A 16466-nucleotide genomic window follows, 5' to 3' on the forward strand; every position below is an offset into this window, starting at 1 on the left:
ATAAGCTTTGGAAGGAACTGTGCCCAGCCTCTTCTGGAAGGGGCACTGCAGTAACTTTAAGGATGAGTGTGAGTGAATGGGATGGTTCTTCAGGACCAGAAAACCTTCTCTCTGGTGTGCAGGAGGGTTTACATTAATATAAAATAGACTTAGATCTGAGGTTCCTGTGAGAGAATTTTCACACCACACCAGTGAGCCTGTAAATAACATTGCTGAACTAGAGAAATGAATGCATAGTTAACATCATTTAATGAACAGACAAACTTTTCAGCCCTCAGGCCTTCTCAAGGTTGTCTAGATCATTTGGCAATGTTTCCTTTGTGCTGAAGATGAAGTTAATGGGTAACTTAGGAGGTGCATAGCTAACTTCAGAGGGAGTCACAAAGCTAATGTTCCTAAGTATGCACTTTAGAGAAATAGTAATACTGTGCTCTTATTTGGTACCGATCATCTAGGAGGTCAGTGGGGTTTTTTAAGCATTAAATCTTGCAGCATCTTTTACAATAGGTGTTATTCCCATCGTATAGATAACTTTTGTGCCATAGTTTACTTAAGTGACTTGCCTAAGGTCACATAAGTCAGTGGTGAAGCCACAAATAGATCTATGGAATGCTGATGCTCCCCTTCTATTTACTTTCCTGTTTTGCTGCTATTTACTGCCTGCCTCTTTGTCACTTTAGGCCTGATGCTCTTGAAAGAGTGGGCTAGCTGATTGTACGTGTCTTGGATTTTTGTTCACTAAGCAGGTGTAATTTTTTTAAACAGAAAAGTGAAGTATTTCAACCTCAAAGGCAGTTTGATGGATGCACACACAGTCCATGGTTTGACAAATGCAGGTCAAGAGGTGAGCTACATGGCTGGTGGTTATAGCCTCATCTGGTTGAACCTCAGAAACTCTAGCCCCAAGTCTGTTGTTAGCTGTCAAATATACTGGGATCTAGGTTTTATTTTGCAAATTTAGTTTGCAATTATCAAACCAGAACCTCCTGCACATGGAAATTAATAGGGCTTTGCAATTGTAAAGTACTTTCCGTCCAAGGATCTCAAAGTGCTTAAATAAACATTAATATATTGATAATTGAGCATAATAAACCCCACTCCCAACATTGAGTTAGCTTGTATTATTATTTCCACTTTACAGATGAGAAAACTGAGGCACAAGAAGGTTAATTGTCTTGGCCAAAGTCCCATAGTATTGGCAGAGCCAAGATCAATGGCAGAGGTTTAAATAGAACCCAGATCTCCTCACTCTGTTATGCTGTAACCACTAGACAAAACTCTTTCTCCTTATGTTGTCTCCTGGGTCATCTAAGAGATGCTTTTCCTCCATTTGCAAAATTGGGAAAACATTGCATTCTTTTTTTTTTTAATGCAGATATATTGCAGTTTAACTTCAAGCACCTGAGTGGAGTCATGGTTGGTAATCACTTCTGCCCTGTTAGCAAAAGATCTTGAATAAAATTATGTAAATGTGCCAAAATTTTCAGAAGTGATTACTTGAGGTACTTTAAAGAGGCCTGACTTTCAAATAGCAGATGCTCAGCGCTTTCTGAAAATCACTCATTATAAGGTGTCTTGATTTTAGTACCCAAAATCATTTGTCACTTTTAGATGAATGCAACCTTTGTTAACATAGTGCTGGTTGGTGCATGAGTTTACACAAATAGCATGTGCTAATACCAATTTTTCTCAGTTCTTATTACCCATATGTATGTCATTAAAAGTTAATGACAGACAATAAGGTTGTCTCAGAATAAAGCCGGCGATTCTTGCAGAGGTTGTTGATCATGATGATCCTAACTTTGTGTATTTATTTGCAGACTATCATTACTGCAGAAAACATCGTCATTGCCACTGGAGGGAGGCCAAAATATCCTGCACATGTAAGTCATGTCTGCCATGTGACATCTCCAATAGCTTTACTTTTTCTGCTTTAGCTCACACTCAATGTTTGGAGGACTTACCAAAGGTCATAAATGCACAGATAAAGATACAAATGATTAACTTCTGTGAGTGTGTGAGCTGGAACAGTTGTCTTTAACATAATACGTAAGCTTTCCAGCAAAAATTAAAATACAAGACCCGTTTTTTAATCAGACCGTAACCAGTTTTATGAGATGTCTCAGGGCCATGCATCTGAAGTTGGAGAGCAATAGGCAGGTCCAGCTTTCTTTTTAAAAAGTGTTCTTAGTGCTGGTGAAAGGTGACAGACTAACAGTTCTTAAAACTGGAGTCGTCATCTTATACAACAGACTGTTAAGTATGGGCACTTGCCATGCATCCTTTCCCAGACTGTCCTGACCATGTATATTTACCTTGATTGGGAGGGATCACCTCTGGGGATCAGGGTGATTTACTTTCATTAGACTCTCCTGAAAATGCCAATTAGTTTTAATTGTGATGGTGACTTTGAGAGGTAAATACCTGTCCACTGGAAACTGAATTGAGATGTCTGAACTCATTTCATATAAGCCATTGGTCTTTTCTCAAATTAAGTTGCTATCAACCAGGGAAGGGTTCTAACCAATGACCTGGTGGTAAAAGGTCCATAGCATGTTAGTTATCTTGAGGCCCATCTGTGTTGTTTACCAAAGGCTGATCTCACTGAACCTTAAGCCTCTCAGAACTAGCTGGCACATAATGTAGATTCCTTTGACACGGCGTAAAAACCAAAAATAGGCTTCCTGCTGTTTTTCTGCAGGTGTAATTCCCTCATCCCTTATTGTGTAATGCCTATGTGAAACAAGGGTGAAAGCATAACATAGTCATGTCTAAAAATGGTTATAGCTCTTGCAAGGAGAAACAAGAAATGAGTTTCTCCATAAGAGTTGTGGAGGTGGTATTGAACATCCTTTTGTGTAGACATTGCTGTTCGTATGATCTATGTTCATTCAATAAGCCAGGTCAGAGGTGTCTGCCCATTTCCTTCTCTTGTCATGGATGGGTACTGGGACTTTGGTGCTCTGATATGATGAACATCATTGGCAAAGTTTTAGTAGCAGCTGCTTCAGTGGCACTGATGGATGATCTCCTCCTGTCAATGGATACAGGACAGTCATCCATTTTCATCCTGGTGTAACTCTCTCATGGTCAACAGTGTTGAATGCTGTAGAATCTGCTATCTTGCCTGAGAGAGGCGGCAGGCTCCTAGGATAATACGTGCTAAAATGGTTAGAGGTCTTTCTGAAAGGATGCTCACGATGAATAGTGAGCACCTCTACCACTAGAATCAAATTATCTGTCTGTTCCTTTTCAACACCTACTTATAACCTCTAGGTGAAGTGTTCAGGTGACATAGACTCAAGTTCCAGCAATATGCAGATAATCTACAGATCTACTTATCTGTCACCACATGCAAGCATATCACACGATGGCCCAGTGCTTGAATGAGATCAGCTCTTGGATGAAGAACAGTTGGCTGAAGTAAGGCAGAGGCGATGCTTGTGGACAGAGAAAAGTATTTTGAAGAGCTTGCAGACAAGGTGCAGTCTCTGTTGGTTGAAGATGCACACCCCCTAATTGGGCAGTTCAGTTTGTAGTCTAAGAATACTCTTGGATTCCTTGCTGATGCTGAGCTATCACATAGCAGCATCTACAAGTAATGCTTTCTACCATCTCCACTTGGCTACGAAACTCCCATCCCATCCTGGCAGACAAAGACCTGGCCTGAGTTATTCATGCCTTCTTCACCTCTCAGCTGGATAACTGCAAGGTGATATACTGGAGTATGAAAACCTTCAGTACTTTGGAAACTCCAACTAGTGCAGTACACTCGTGTGTGTGTCCTGCCATGAACACATCAGATCTGTCCTTCACTCTCTACGCTAGCGTTCCATAGAATTTTGAATCAAGTTAAAGTCTCAGTCCTTATCTTCAAAGTACTCCATGGCTTGGGTCCAGGATATATAAAAGATCATCTAAAGCTTAAGGATGATGACTGTGATCAGCAACTATGCTCCTCTGGCACAATGGGACTCTCCACAAAACCAGTAAAGCTTGTCTGTGTGGGAGACAGAACTCTCTCCAGGGGTGGTCCAAGACTGTGATATGAACTCCCCCAGGAACTAGAGCAATCACAGACCTCACCACCTTCTGCTCCAAGTGCAGGGCACATTTCTTCAACCTTGTCTTCTCTAACATAAACACAGAGCAATCAATATATTTATGTTTAAAAACAAAAAAAGCACCACATTACCAAAACCATAAACTCCATTGCACATGCTTCTTCCTCTGGGGAGAGGATGAGAGAACAAACACTTGACAGGTGTATAGTCATGTGGCTTAATGCACTACAGGAAGGTACTCATACTGTGTTGTTGAGCACGGTATAAAAACCTACATAGACTAGAACAGAAAAATTCAGAGTCCCGGCTTCACAGTCCTGATTTGGATAGAACTTCAGCTTCTGGATCACACCTAAAAACTTGCTGATTGCCTTAGATAAATTATTCTTCAATATTACTCTTTGAAGCATTCAGCGGTTTTCCCTGCACGTGTGTTAAAGTACTTTGACAAAAGAAGAAGAAAATGTCCCCTCTTGTGCTTGGTTTGGATAAGCAACACGCACTCCACTTCTTGGCTGCTGTGATGAGAGTTCCCCCTTCTGTTTCAATCTATGTTAACCACTGTTCCACCTTTCTATAGATAACATTGGCAATTCTGTGGGTGACCAATATTATAGATCGGAGCCTAAACATTCTAAAAAATTACCGCACGCAATGGAAAACATAGGGTTGATTCCACACAGAAGCAATGGGAATTTTAGGGATGTTCAGTATATGATGGGTCTATTGGGTTCTTTTTAAACCACTGGGCATGTACAAATGTAGTAAAATTCTAAAATGTTTATTAGCACCTCTACGTAGTTCTTTAGCTTTGTGGGCTTTATTTTGCAGAAAATCAGAAATTGAGCTAATGGAAACAGTATAGTGTCTTGTAATGCTCAAGTTCAATTTTTCATTTATTTCTTTAATGTGTTCTGTCAGCTCCAAAATTATCTATACATTTTATTCATAGATTGCAGGTGCATTGGAATATGGAATTACAAGTGATGATATATTCTGGTTGAAAGAATCTCCTGGAAAAACGTAAGACTTTAATATACGCTCTTCCTTGCATTCTTACCTTGCTACAATAAGGCAAAATAATGGTCTAAATTACTGCTTTTGCATTCTAGCTTTCACTATCATTCTGTTTCACCTCTGAATTATTTTTCCTGAATACTGCTATACCTAATTTTGTAAAGCTATTTTGTGGCTTTATTTCTGTGCCTACCACAGGAATGTTTTGCACAAGAAACACCTTTGAAAAGCAAATTGAATTTTCAGCATCATAGATCAGGGTCTTTGGAATTCTATTTCATAGAATATCAGGGTTGGAAGGGACTTCAGGAGGTATCTAGTCCAACCCCCTGCTCAAAGCAGGATAGATCCCCAGACAGATTTTTGCCCCAGATCCCTACATGGCCCCCTCAAGGACTGAACTCACAACCCTGGGTTTAGCAGGCCAATGCTCAAACCACTGAGCTATCCCTCGGCAACCTTTCAGAAGGGGTGTGCCAGGTCTTCATATATTCACTCTAATTTAAGGTTTCGTGTGCCAATAATACATTTTAACATTTTTAGAAGGTCTCTTTCTATAAGTCTATAATATATAACTTAACTATTGTTGTATGTAAAGTAAATAAGGTTTTTAAAATGTTTAAGAAGCTTCATTTAAAATTAAATTAAAATGCAGAGCCCCCTGGACCAGTGGTCAGGACCCAGGCAGTGTGATTGCCACTGAAAATCCGCTCGTGTACCGCCTTCGGCACGCATGCCATAGGTTGCCTACCCCTGTCCTAGATGAAGATACACCTCTACCTCGATATAATGCTGTCCTTGGGAGCCAAAAAATCTTACTGTGTTATAGGTGAAACAGTGTTATATTGAACTTGCTTTGATCCACCAGAGTGTGCAGCCTTGCCCCCTCTTCCCCCTCCCCCAGATTTGGATTTACTGCGTTATATCCAAATTCGTGTTATATCGGGTGGCGTTATATCGAGGTAGCAGTGTAGCTTTTTTTTTTTTTAATTATAGCAGTTATAAAGAGAAGCCACAAGAGGGCAGCAAGTGCTTAGAATTTAATGCTGTATTGTTATTCTTTGCTGTGACTCTTTTGTGTATGTTTGAAATAAGTTGGTAAAACACAGTCCAATTTCTTTTTGCTAGTGTTTACTCTTAACTGGTACTGCTACTTTGACAGCAAATCAAAGAACATAGAACGTGATGTCGTCATGTTTATCATTCTCTTAATCTGCTCTTTTTGGCTACTTCAGACTAGAAATACTAGTTTGATATATGTAACTTAATACAAAATGAAGTTAGACAAAGCTCATCTATACATTGCAAACTAATTAGTGAAAATAGTAAAAATGTGTTCATAAAGAAAACCCCAAAATTTCAATGCACAACAATGTGGCAGTTACAGTAAATGCTTTATGGTGAAGTTCTGTGTGTAGGTGAAATAACTAGTAGCAGAGGTTTCTGCTCTACTAAATTGTAAGCTCTTTGGGCCAGGCACTGTCTTTTTATTCTCTGTTTGTATAGCATCTGGCACAGTGGGGTCTTGATTTGTGCCTGGGACTCCACAATACAAATAACGAGAGGAAGTAAGTGATTGCCAATGCTCTAGTCAAATAAAGATGTTTATATTTTTTACTTTCTCTAGTGAGCTGATTTCAGGAACTAAATAGATCTCTATCACCGGAGAAACCTGAAATTGCTATTTTGAAACAAAACGTAGGTGCCATTCACAGTTCTGGCTACTTTGAATACAGAAATGCAGTGTGTCTTCAGTTAAACATCAACAGATAAACAGAACCCTTCAGTACAGTTTAAAAGGAAACTAAATCTGCAGTTGTTTGCAGTATATCAGTCACCTCTTGAATTGGGAGAGCATGATTTATGTGAGGAAATTGTTGTTTTTTTTTTAAACTAAACACAAGATTTATCCCTGTAAGATGTTTCTATGAAAATGTGGCTTTTGTCCAGTCGCTGTTAATGCAAGTTGTAACAGTGTAATGTGGGAGTCTAGTGTTTATATGTTGCATTCCTAAGCTTTAGTCAAAATAAGCCTTGAGGGGCTACAGTAGCATTTCTGTACTTTATCAGCCTGTGGTGAAACTGATGAAGGAGGGAGCTGTTCACATTCAGAAGGGTTTTTTCTGTCCAATTTATTTCCCTTATAAATATTCCCAAGGTTCAGTTTAACGCCTTTTGTTTGCATTCTGATCTGGGTTCTAATTATTCTGCTATTTTTACATATCTCTTGTATTTAGCAACATATAAATTACAGGGCTGTCAATCTTCAATTATTTTTCTAAGGGAGACTTAAAAACGACCAGACCAGACCAGCAACCAACCAACCTAAGAGTCTTAAAAATCCCCTGATATATACACACAATAAAATCCTTCACACCAATAGTGAGAACTGAAAGACTGCCATAAAATCAATCTAAACTGAAGGAGTCTTCCTCCAAATGAGAGAGACTTGGCAGGTGTGAAGGGCTGTGTTCTGGCTTTTAATCCTGCCTTTTTGACCCTGAAGATGTCAAGGAGCCTGTTGGTTTGTAGGAGGGGCTGTAAATCAGATTAACTGCTGATGTTATATATGGCCACTGACTTGCATCTACTTCTCATCTAATAAAAGAGGGGAGCAAATGTATGCGCAAGGCCTTGTTCTACTCCTTGTGAATATTTCCTTATAGAGACTGTGTTGTGTTTTTCAGCATTTGCAATTGCTGTAGGCAATGTTGGCCCATTGTGTGCTAGAGGAGGAAGGTGCACCTTCCATTCAGAGATAAATCCAGGTGCCCTAGCATTTGGCAAATTTATCTCTGAGAGTGATAAATTATTTACTGAACTTTGACATGTACCACTTTGAGTTTCCCTTTTAGTGCCACCTGTTCCCCCAACCTCTTACTGCTGTTTAAATTGTAGTGGGGATTAGGTAGATGTTCTTCAGGACCATTTCGGAGCTTCCATCTTTCTCGCACACCTTGTGCTCTAGCTCCACTCACCAGGTGATAGTGCCCTTTAATTAGCCTGAGATATGGCTCCTGGGCGTCATCAGATATACTTTCCCTTGCCCGTTCTGCATCACCCTTGCTCATGCCATAACAAAAACCCTGAAGTGGAGGGAGTTGCACCTATCAAACCTGAGTTTCTCTCATGGCCTCAGAGAATAGGGATGGGACTTGCCCAGGGCCACATAGCAAGTCAGTGGCAGAGCCCCTGATTCCTTGACCCTCACTTTGATGCCACTGGACTACACTGTCTCACTAAAGTTTAATTGTTTTTAATGGCAATGTGTATTCAGTTTTTTTATTTTTTAAAGGGTTTCTTGTATTAGTGTTTTGAAACATTCAAACCAGTACGTTTTCATGAGGGCTAATGGCTCTGCCAGTTTTCAAAGTATTTTAAAACCAGTTATACCTTTTTATGCAAAAATGTATATCTACATCCAGCATTTTATATTACACGTATCTTTAATATTAAGGCGAAATACAATATCTTATTTCCATGTCAAATATGCTGCATCAAGCACCATCCTGGGAAATTCTGCTTAAACCAACAGTTAGGCAAAACACAAAAGAAAAAAACAATACAGATGTTTTTATTGCAGGTTGATCTTGGAAATGTATTGGCCCTCTTATGATCCCGTCTCTTTAAATGTTGCGTCTGTACAGTTTGCAGCAAGGGAGCATTCTGTTGGCAATTGACGCTTTAGAGTTAATTGAGGAAAACCATTGGTGGAAGAATACCTCTATTCAATGGATTATCTTCAGGCAGCTGTTGCCTCCTTCTGCCATCTCTGTGGTGGCATTGCTCCTTACGTTCTAAAAGCCTTACCTTTCTAGAAACAGAAAGAAGAAAAGGTGGGTGGGTGTTAAAAAAAGCCAAACCAGATGTTAAAAATACCTCTGACCCCTGCTTCAGATACCATTAAATTTCTTTTAAAAGCCTGGATGTACAGCCAAAGATCAATGTAAAAAATGGAGACTACCTGAATGCCTCCTTATTGAATCCCATATAATACCTATCTAGGTATTTTGATCCTTAATGGGGAATTTCCTTAATTAGTGAACTTTTATGCTTTAATAAATTATAGGAGTTGGTTGAATTTATTGCCAAACAGTGGGATTTAAGAGTATAAAAACAACAACAGAGTGTAGTACCAGATTTCACTCCCAGGTTCTAAAAGGGATGTGGTTTAATAGATGGCAGCGTGCGTAAATCCATGATTATCCAAACTCTTTGTAATAAGCTAAAGCCAGAAAATCCTGATATTATATATATAATCTTCAGAGACAGACAGACTACATATTTGAGTGTTACCTACAAATAATGTGGTAAAAGCCAAAATATATGTAAATCTCTAAAATTTTAACAATAGTTAAACAATAAAAAAGAGCTAATAGCTCCTATAGAATCAGTGGTACAATACAGTTGTATTATATTAACTGTTTTCTTAAAAATAAAAATCACTAATTCAATAAACATGAGCTCCTTAAAGAGCTTTTGAATAATATTTATAAGCTCAATCAGTGCTGCTATTTTGTCCTGTCTGCATTTTGCAAGCAAATAGGTTCTTAGCATTCAAATTAAGGTAACCCCTCGCCCCTGGTATGACTTCTGCTATTTTACATTTTTTGTTTGTGTTAGAATAATGGCCTGAATTTTAAATTCCAGATTCTGTAACTAATGCAGGTTTTCAAGGGAGATTTAAGAGTGTCAGTCATTTTCTCATCGACAGTTTATTAAGCTTGTTGCTAAGGGTGCAGAAGGGCTTATTAATGTACTACATGGGAGACTAAAAGAAGCCTAATACTCTGCAAGTCTCCTGGACTGGATAGTCTATCCTTTTCAGATTTTTTTAGTTAACCAAATCTTGGTCTGATCCCCTGAGCCCATCTATTATAGAAGTTAAGTAATACTTTACATTAACTGGACAGTTGCAAGCTTCAACTGTCTTCACAAGATTTATCAGCGTTGCTTCAGATGAGAACTCCAGGCACATTCCTGTCACCCAGCTCTCATGATGTTGGTGAACATGAGTTGCTTCTGCAGGGCACCCAGAAAGTTATTCTTAGAGTAGCCATTTTTTAAAAATGTAATTATATTATTAGTACTTGTAGGGATTAGCTCTGTCATTAGAATTATCCATTCTAGCATCACCTTGCCTCTTCCAAAAAAAACCCCAAAGAGCTAATTTCACAACTAAATTTTCCCTGTCTAGGATTTGTCATTTACTGTACAATATTTGACTGATGTTGAGCAGGGTTTTTTCAATTTTATGTTACTTTATTTCTTAAATCCAAACACAGTTACACTATTTATCAGTTTTCTACTGTCAAGGTGCTCTTATGGACCAGGATGTAGGCAATCTCGCCTAGTAGTTAGAGCAGGAGTCAGGTCTAGTGGGCAGAACAGCAGTCCAGGTTGGGGAATGAAGGCATGGATCCGCATCAGAGTCAACTGCCAGTTATTACAGCCAGGGGTTAAGCCAGAGTCAGAACCAGGAATCGAAGCTGAGGTCAGATGCCAAATGCCAGCGCTAAGGATCAGGATCAGAAGGCAGAGGCTGGGGTCAGAGCCGGGACTGGTCACTGATGAGTGGAGGGGAGGAGAAGGCAATGATCAAGAATGGAGCGGAAGCAAGGTGGGAACAAGAGCTAAGGTGCAGGTAAGGGAGGAGTCAGGAGCAGAGCAGGAATGAGACTGGGTGCAAGGTCCAATGCAGCCATAACAGGAAACTATCTTAGTGCTCGGACAAACTTCCTGCTGCTCCTCCTGGCTTAGAGAGTGTAGTTGGACCAATTGGTGGAGTGGGCGATCCTCCAATCAGAGCTCCCGTAGATGGGGGCCTGGCTGGGGCGATAGTTCTAGTCCTAGCCCACCTAGTTTCAGTAGCCATTGGGTGGAGGCCAGGGACTCCCAGGGTAGGGTTCAAGACCAGGGACATCACAGGTAGCAGAGTGACTTCTTTCAGAGATATGTGCTCTGCAAACAATCCTTAAACAGTACCTTCTTCATTGAAGGAGGATGAAATACTGAGTTCTAAGTAAAGGATTTAGCATGCTTGTCAAACAGACAAGATTTTCTTTTTTTTTCCAGTCTGTGGTTGCTGTGAGGCATGAAATTGCTGTTCTAGGCTGGGGACTGTAACCTCTAAATTGGTGGTGAGAATCTTCCCTGAAGATGGAAAACCCTAGTGCTCTTCCGGACGCATTTGTGAATTCTGGGTTTGAAGTACAGTACCAAATGTTCCCCATTGAACATTGTCAATGGAGCAAGGAATCTGTGTCCTTGACACAGCCCCTCTGTTGCTAGTATCTCTCTGTCAGGATTAGGGCTGCACTGAATGAGGTGCTGTTACAGGCATTTGCAAAAACAGGGATACCTAGAGTGTGGATGCATCCCTGGCCATCTTGGCTAATAGCCTTTGCTGGATCTATCCTCCATGAACTTATCTATTTCTTTTTAGAATCCGGTTATAATTTTGGCCTTAACAACATCCCCTGGGAACAAGTTCCAAAGGTTGACTGTGCATTATGTGAAGAAGTACTTCCTTATGTTTGTATTAAATTTGGTGCCTATTAATTGAATTGGGTGACCCCTGGTTCTTGTGTTATGTGAAGGGGTAAACAATACTTCCTTATTCATGTTCTCCACACCATTCATGATTGTATAGACCTCTATGTGTTAGACCATCCTTGCAGGGGGGAAAATACCAGAGACATGCACCACAGTAGCATTTAATTTCAAAAAGGGGAACTACACAAAAATGAGGAGGCTAGTTAAACAGAAATTAAAAGGGATGGTCACAAGAGTGAAATGCCTGCAAACTTCATGGAAACTTTTTAAAAACTACATAATAGAGGCTCAAACTATATGCATTGTATAACCCAAATTTAAAAAAAAAAAAAAAAAAAGTAAGAGGACCAAAAAAATGCCACCATGGTTAAACAGAGTAAAAGAGGCAGTTAAAGGCAAACAGACATTTTTTAAAAATTGGAAGTCAAATCTTGCTGAGGGAAATAAAAAGGAATAAAAACTCTGGCAAGTCAAGTGTAAAAGTTTAGTAAGTCAGGCCAAGAATGAAGTTGAAGAGCAACTAGCAAAAGACACACAAACTGACGGAAAAAAAAAAGTAAGTACATCACAAGCAGGAAGCCTGCCAAACAATCATCCGGGCCACTGGACAATCGAGGTGCTAATGGAGCACTCAAGTAAGACAAGGTCATTACGGAGGAGCTAAATGAATTCTTTACATCGGCCTTTACTGTAGATGATATGTGGGAGAGTCCCACACCTGAGCCATTCTTTTAGGTGACAAATCTGAAAAACTGTCCTAGATTGAGATGTCAGTAGAGGAGATTTTGGAACAAATAGATAAATTGAACAGTAATAACTCTCCAGGGCCAGATAATATTCACCCAAGAATTCTGAAGGAACTCAAATATGAAATTGCAGAACATTAACTGAGGTATGTAACCATCTAAATCACCCTCTATACCAAATGACTGGAGGATGGCTAATATAACACTGATTTTTATAAAAGACGTCAGAGGCAATCCTGGCAATAACAGGCCAGTAAGCCTAACATCAGTATCAGGCAAATGGGTTGAAACTATAGTAAAGAACAGAATTATCGAACACATAGCTGAACATGATTTGTTGGGAAAGAGTCAACATGGATTTTGTGAAGGAAAATTGTACCTCACCTGTCTCTTATAATTCTTTGAGGGTGTCCACAAATGTGGATGATGGTAATCCATTGGCTTTCAGAAAGCCTTTGACAAGATCCCTCACCAAAGGTTCTTAAGCGAAGTAGGTGAGGAAAGGTTCTCTCCTGGATCCAGTAATTGGTTAAGAGAGAGTAAACAAAGGGTAGGAATAAATAGTCAGTTTTTATAGTGGAAAGAGGTAAATAGCAGGGTCCCCCAAGTAGCTGTACTGGGACCAGTGCTGTTCAGCATCTTCTATAATATAATTGGAGATATACCTATCTCCTAGAACTGGAAAGGCCCTCGAAAGGTCATTGAGTCCAGCCCCCTGCCTTCACTAGCAGGACCAAGTACTGATTTTTGCCCCAGACCCCCCTCACGGATTGAACTCACAACCCTAGGTTTAGCAGGCCAATGCTCAAACCACTGAGCTATCCATCCCTCCCTTCTCTCTCCCCCAACCTCAAGAATGTGTTTTAAAGAATCTGGGAAAAGAGGTAAACAGTGAGGTGGCAAAGAGTGCAGACAGTATAAAATTACTCAAGATAGTTATGTTCAAAGTCAACTGCAAAGAGTTACAAAGGGATCTCTCAAAACTGTCTGACCAGGCAACAAAAGGGCAGCTGACATTGAATGTTGATAAGTTCAGGGTAATGCACATTGAAAAACATACGTAATGCTGGGGTCTAAATAAACTGTTAAGAAAGAGCTCTTGGAGTAATTTCGGATAGTTCTCTGAAAACATTTGGTCAGCATGCAGTGGCAGTCAAAAAGCTAACAGAATGGTAGGAACCAATAGGAAAATGATAGTTCATAAGACAGCAGATATCATAATGCCCTATCTAAATCCATGGTACGGCCACACTTTGAATACTGCAGACAGTTCTCATCACCCCATCTCAAAAAAGGTGTACTAGAATTGGAAAAAGTACAGAGAAGGGCAACAAAAATGATTAGGGATATGGAACAGCTACCGTATGAGGAAAGATTAAAAAGACTGGGGCTGTTCAGCTTAGAAAAGAGACTACTAAAAGGGGATATGATAGAGGTCTACAAAATCCGTGCCTAGAAGAGTGTCAGATCCTCTACTTTTGTTGCAATCCCATTTTGTGTGTCTATTTATTAATTGTATTGTGATAGCACCTAGAGTCCCCAATATGGATCGGGACCCCACTGCACTATGTACAGATACAGAGTAAGTGATGGTCCCTGTCCCGAAAGCTTACAGTCTAACTTAACATCAACATCTATGTTGGAACATAAGCAAAAAACAGTTTTGCTCCAAGCAGCCAGCTTTCACCTGCAATTTGCAACCCAATAAATGAGTTTAGTCATGATTCATTTTAACCCCTCGTTATTCCCACTTTACGTGTGTGTGCTTTTATCTGTTTTGTTTTTCAGAACGTGTTTTAGATCTTTTATTTCACAAGATAAAAACAACTCCAGTTTTTATAAACCTATCTATTTTTTTCATTACTAAAATAGGTTCAGAATGAAATCTGACACTTTTTAGTATGTTTGTCTTTATGTTGGAATTTGAAAACCACACTCTTGCTGTTTCCATCTAACAATGTCAAATGTACAGCTCAAACCTGTAATCTTATAATCATACTACACACCAGAAAATAATTTTGTATCAGTTGTGTGAAAATATGCACAAGCTCATTCCTCTGCTATATTTTTTTCCGTAACAGGTTGGTGGTTGGAGCCAGCTGTATCCTTTGTAAAAGCTGTAATGATTTATGATTATGATTGGCATATTTTGTCTTTTCTGTGAAGGCTCAATTGTCTAAATTCCCCCACTCTTAAACTGTTTACCTGCATCAGCGATTAAACTACATTAATTGCATTTTGAGCAGTACAGTCACAAGAATTCAGATCAGATGATGGTGCATTCTGAGGGTCTTGCAAACATTTATTTATGAAGTTTCCTGTAATATGAACACTAGTTTGCTTTCGTTTTTTCTTTTATACAACAGCAACATAATTGCCATGGATATTTCATTGATTAGAATAATCCAAGTCTCATTGTGGCAATATCCTTGTTTTGGTTGTTTTTCATCTGAAATCATGTAATCTATATTCCTTTAATTGATTATTCAAAAGATGTGTCCCTTGAGTGTGCTGGTTTTCTCACAGGCATTGGACAGGATACCACGGTCATGGTCAGAAGTATCCCACTTCGAGGGTTTGATCAGGTAATCATCAGTATAGCTTAAATCTCTTGAGATGTGTGCGGTGTTTTTGTTTTCTCTATAAATAGCATCACTTTCCTTCACAAAATATTACCTTGTAGGTGTGTTATAAATTTTAACTCAGTTTTACAAAAGGGGATGTGTGGAGGGGAGGTCTAGTGACTTGCCCAAGGCTACAAAGGGAATTGGATCAGAACTGACATTAGAGCTTGGTTGTTCCTGACTCAGTCTTGTAGTCAGCTCACTAGACCGTACTTCTTTTTTTCTTCTGCTTAATTCAAACAAGAGGAAAGTGACCAATTTGATTTGCTCTGGTTGTCCCATGGCTCAAAGCATCAAAGACCCTCTCTCCAAAATTAGCTTAATTTCCACTCTTGTACTAGCTGAACCAGTCTTGCTTAGACTTTCCAAGTAATTCTCTCTCATTCAGATAACAAGCCTAAAAAATTGCAGCTGGAAGGGTGAAGCCTTTGGAAAGTTCATCATCTGAAAACAGAGGCTTAGAATTGAAACCAATATGCAACACTAGCTATAGCTGTCATTCCCACTGTAATTAGTTGGATTTTTGTAAACAGTTGTATATAGTAGATGTGCATAATCGTTGCATGTTAAATATTATGGTTTGTTTGATAAGTATAAACTTTTTTAAAATTATATTTTCCATATTTCTGTGGAAATGGGATGGGGCAGATGATTTTAAAATATGGCTACATCTCAAGAATTTGAAACAAGGCACAAAATATAGCCTAAACCTGCTAATATTCTGTGGTTTATTCTCATCTTGTTATGAGGTCTACACCTGTAAATCCATAAAATCTTAGGGTATTCATAGAGTGCCATGAATGTGTGAGCCCTTTACAAAACAGCTAGAGAATATCCTTTCCCTGTGGAACTTTGTTTTATGTGGATAGAAACTCCACACGGGATAACAGTTTAAACACGAGTAAGAGTGGAGTCAAAACAGGTCTGGAGATAGGTGTAGTCAGACTGTAACTAGGTTGAGCCTGATAGAGACTGATGAAGTAATACTGATATACCAGGTTTCGGAAGAGAAATAACATTGGCATTTGCTTTACTGTAGTGCCAGCCACAACTTAGCTTGAAAATAAAATGTTAACATATAAGCCAAGAGTGAGCATTTCTTCTGTGTGGGTGGTTTTGTGATAATATCCTTGTTTATAAGTAATAAACAACTCATATGATAAAGTACAACCTGACTCACTACAATCAAGAGCAGTGACATCTTTGAATAAACCTGTCAGTGGGACAGTTCACTGGTTGCCAGCGATGTGGCGTTGATTCAAACACATTTATCAAAGGTGTCTCCTGAAAAATCACCATTTCCTTTTGTAGTAAAGCTTTTCAGGATACCTTAACGATTCACATTATTGCAGAGACGTATGATAGGTGTAGTGGCCGCAGGAAGCTCTGTGCTAGTTGGGTTATGTAAAGGTCTCCCATTTTCAGACTACCAGAAAAACTGAAATTCTGACAATGTTAAG

At 39.3% G+C, this 16466-nt stretch overlaps 1 protein-coding gene across 2 annotated transcripts in view; it reads left to right on the top strand.

The window, feature by feature from the left end:
- Positions 1-16466, top strand: part of TXNRD2 (thioredoxin reductase 2) — a 50539-nt gene that overhangs the window by 4595 nt on the left and 29478 nt on the right. For both annotated transcript variants that reach the window (XM_044990118.1, XM_044990119.1), the window contains exons 6-10: positions 766-844; positions 1821-1883; positions 5017-5087; positions 14464-14483; positions 14876-14967. In XM_044990118.1, coding sequence (XP_044846053.1) covers positions 766-844; positions 1821-1883; positions 5017-5087; positions 14464-14483; positions 14876-14967 — 325 coding nt within the window. The remainder of the gene's footprint in view (positions 1-765; positions 845-1820; positions 1884-5016; positions 5088-14463; positions 14484-14875; positions 14968-16466) is intronic.

This window comes from Mauremys mutica, chromosome 16, assembly GCF_020497125.1.
Source record: "Mauremys mutica isolate MM-2020 ecotype Southern chromosome 16, ASM2049712v1, whole genome shotgun sequence".
NCBI lineage: Eukaryota > Metazoa > Chordata > Testudines > Geoemydidae > Mauremys > Mauremys mutica.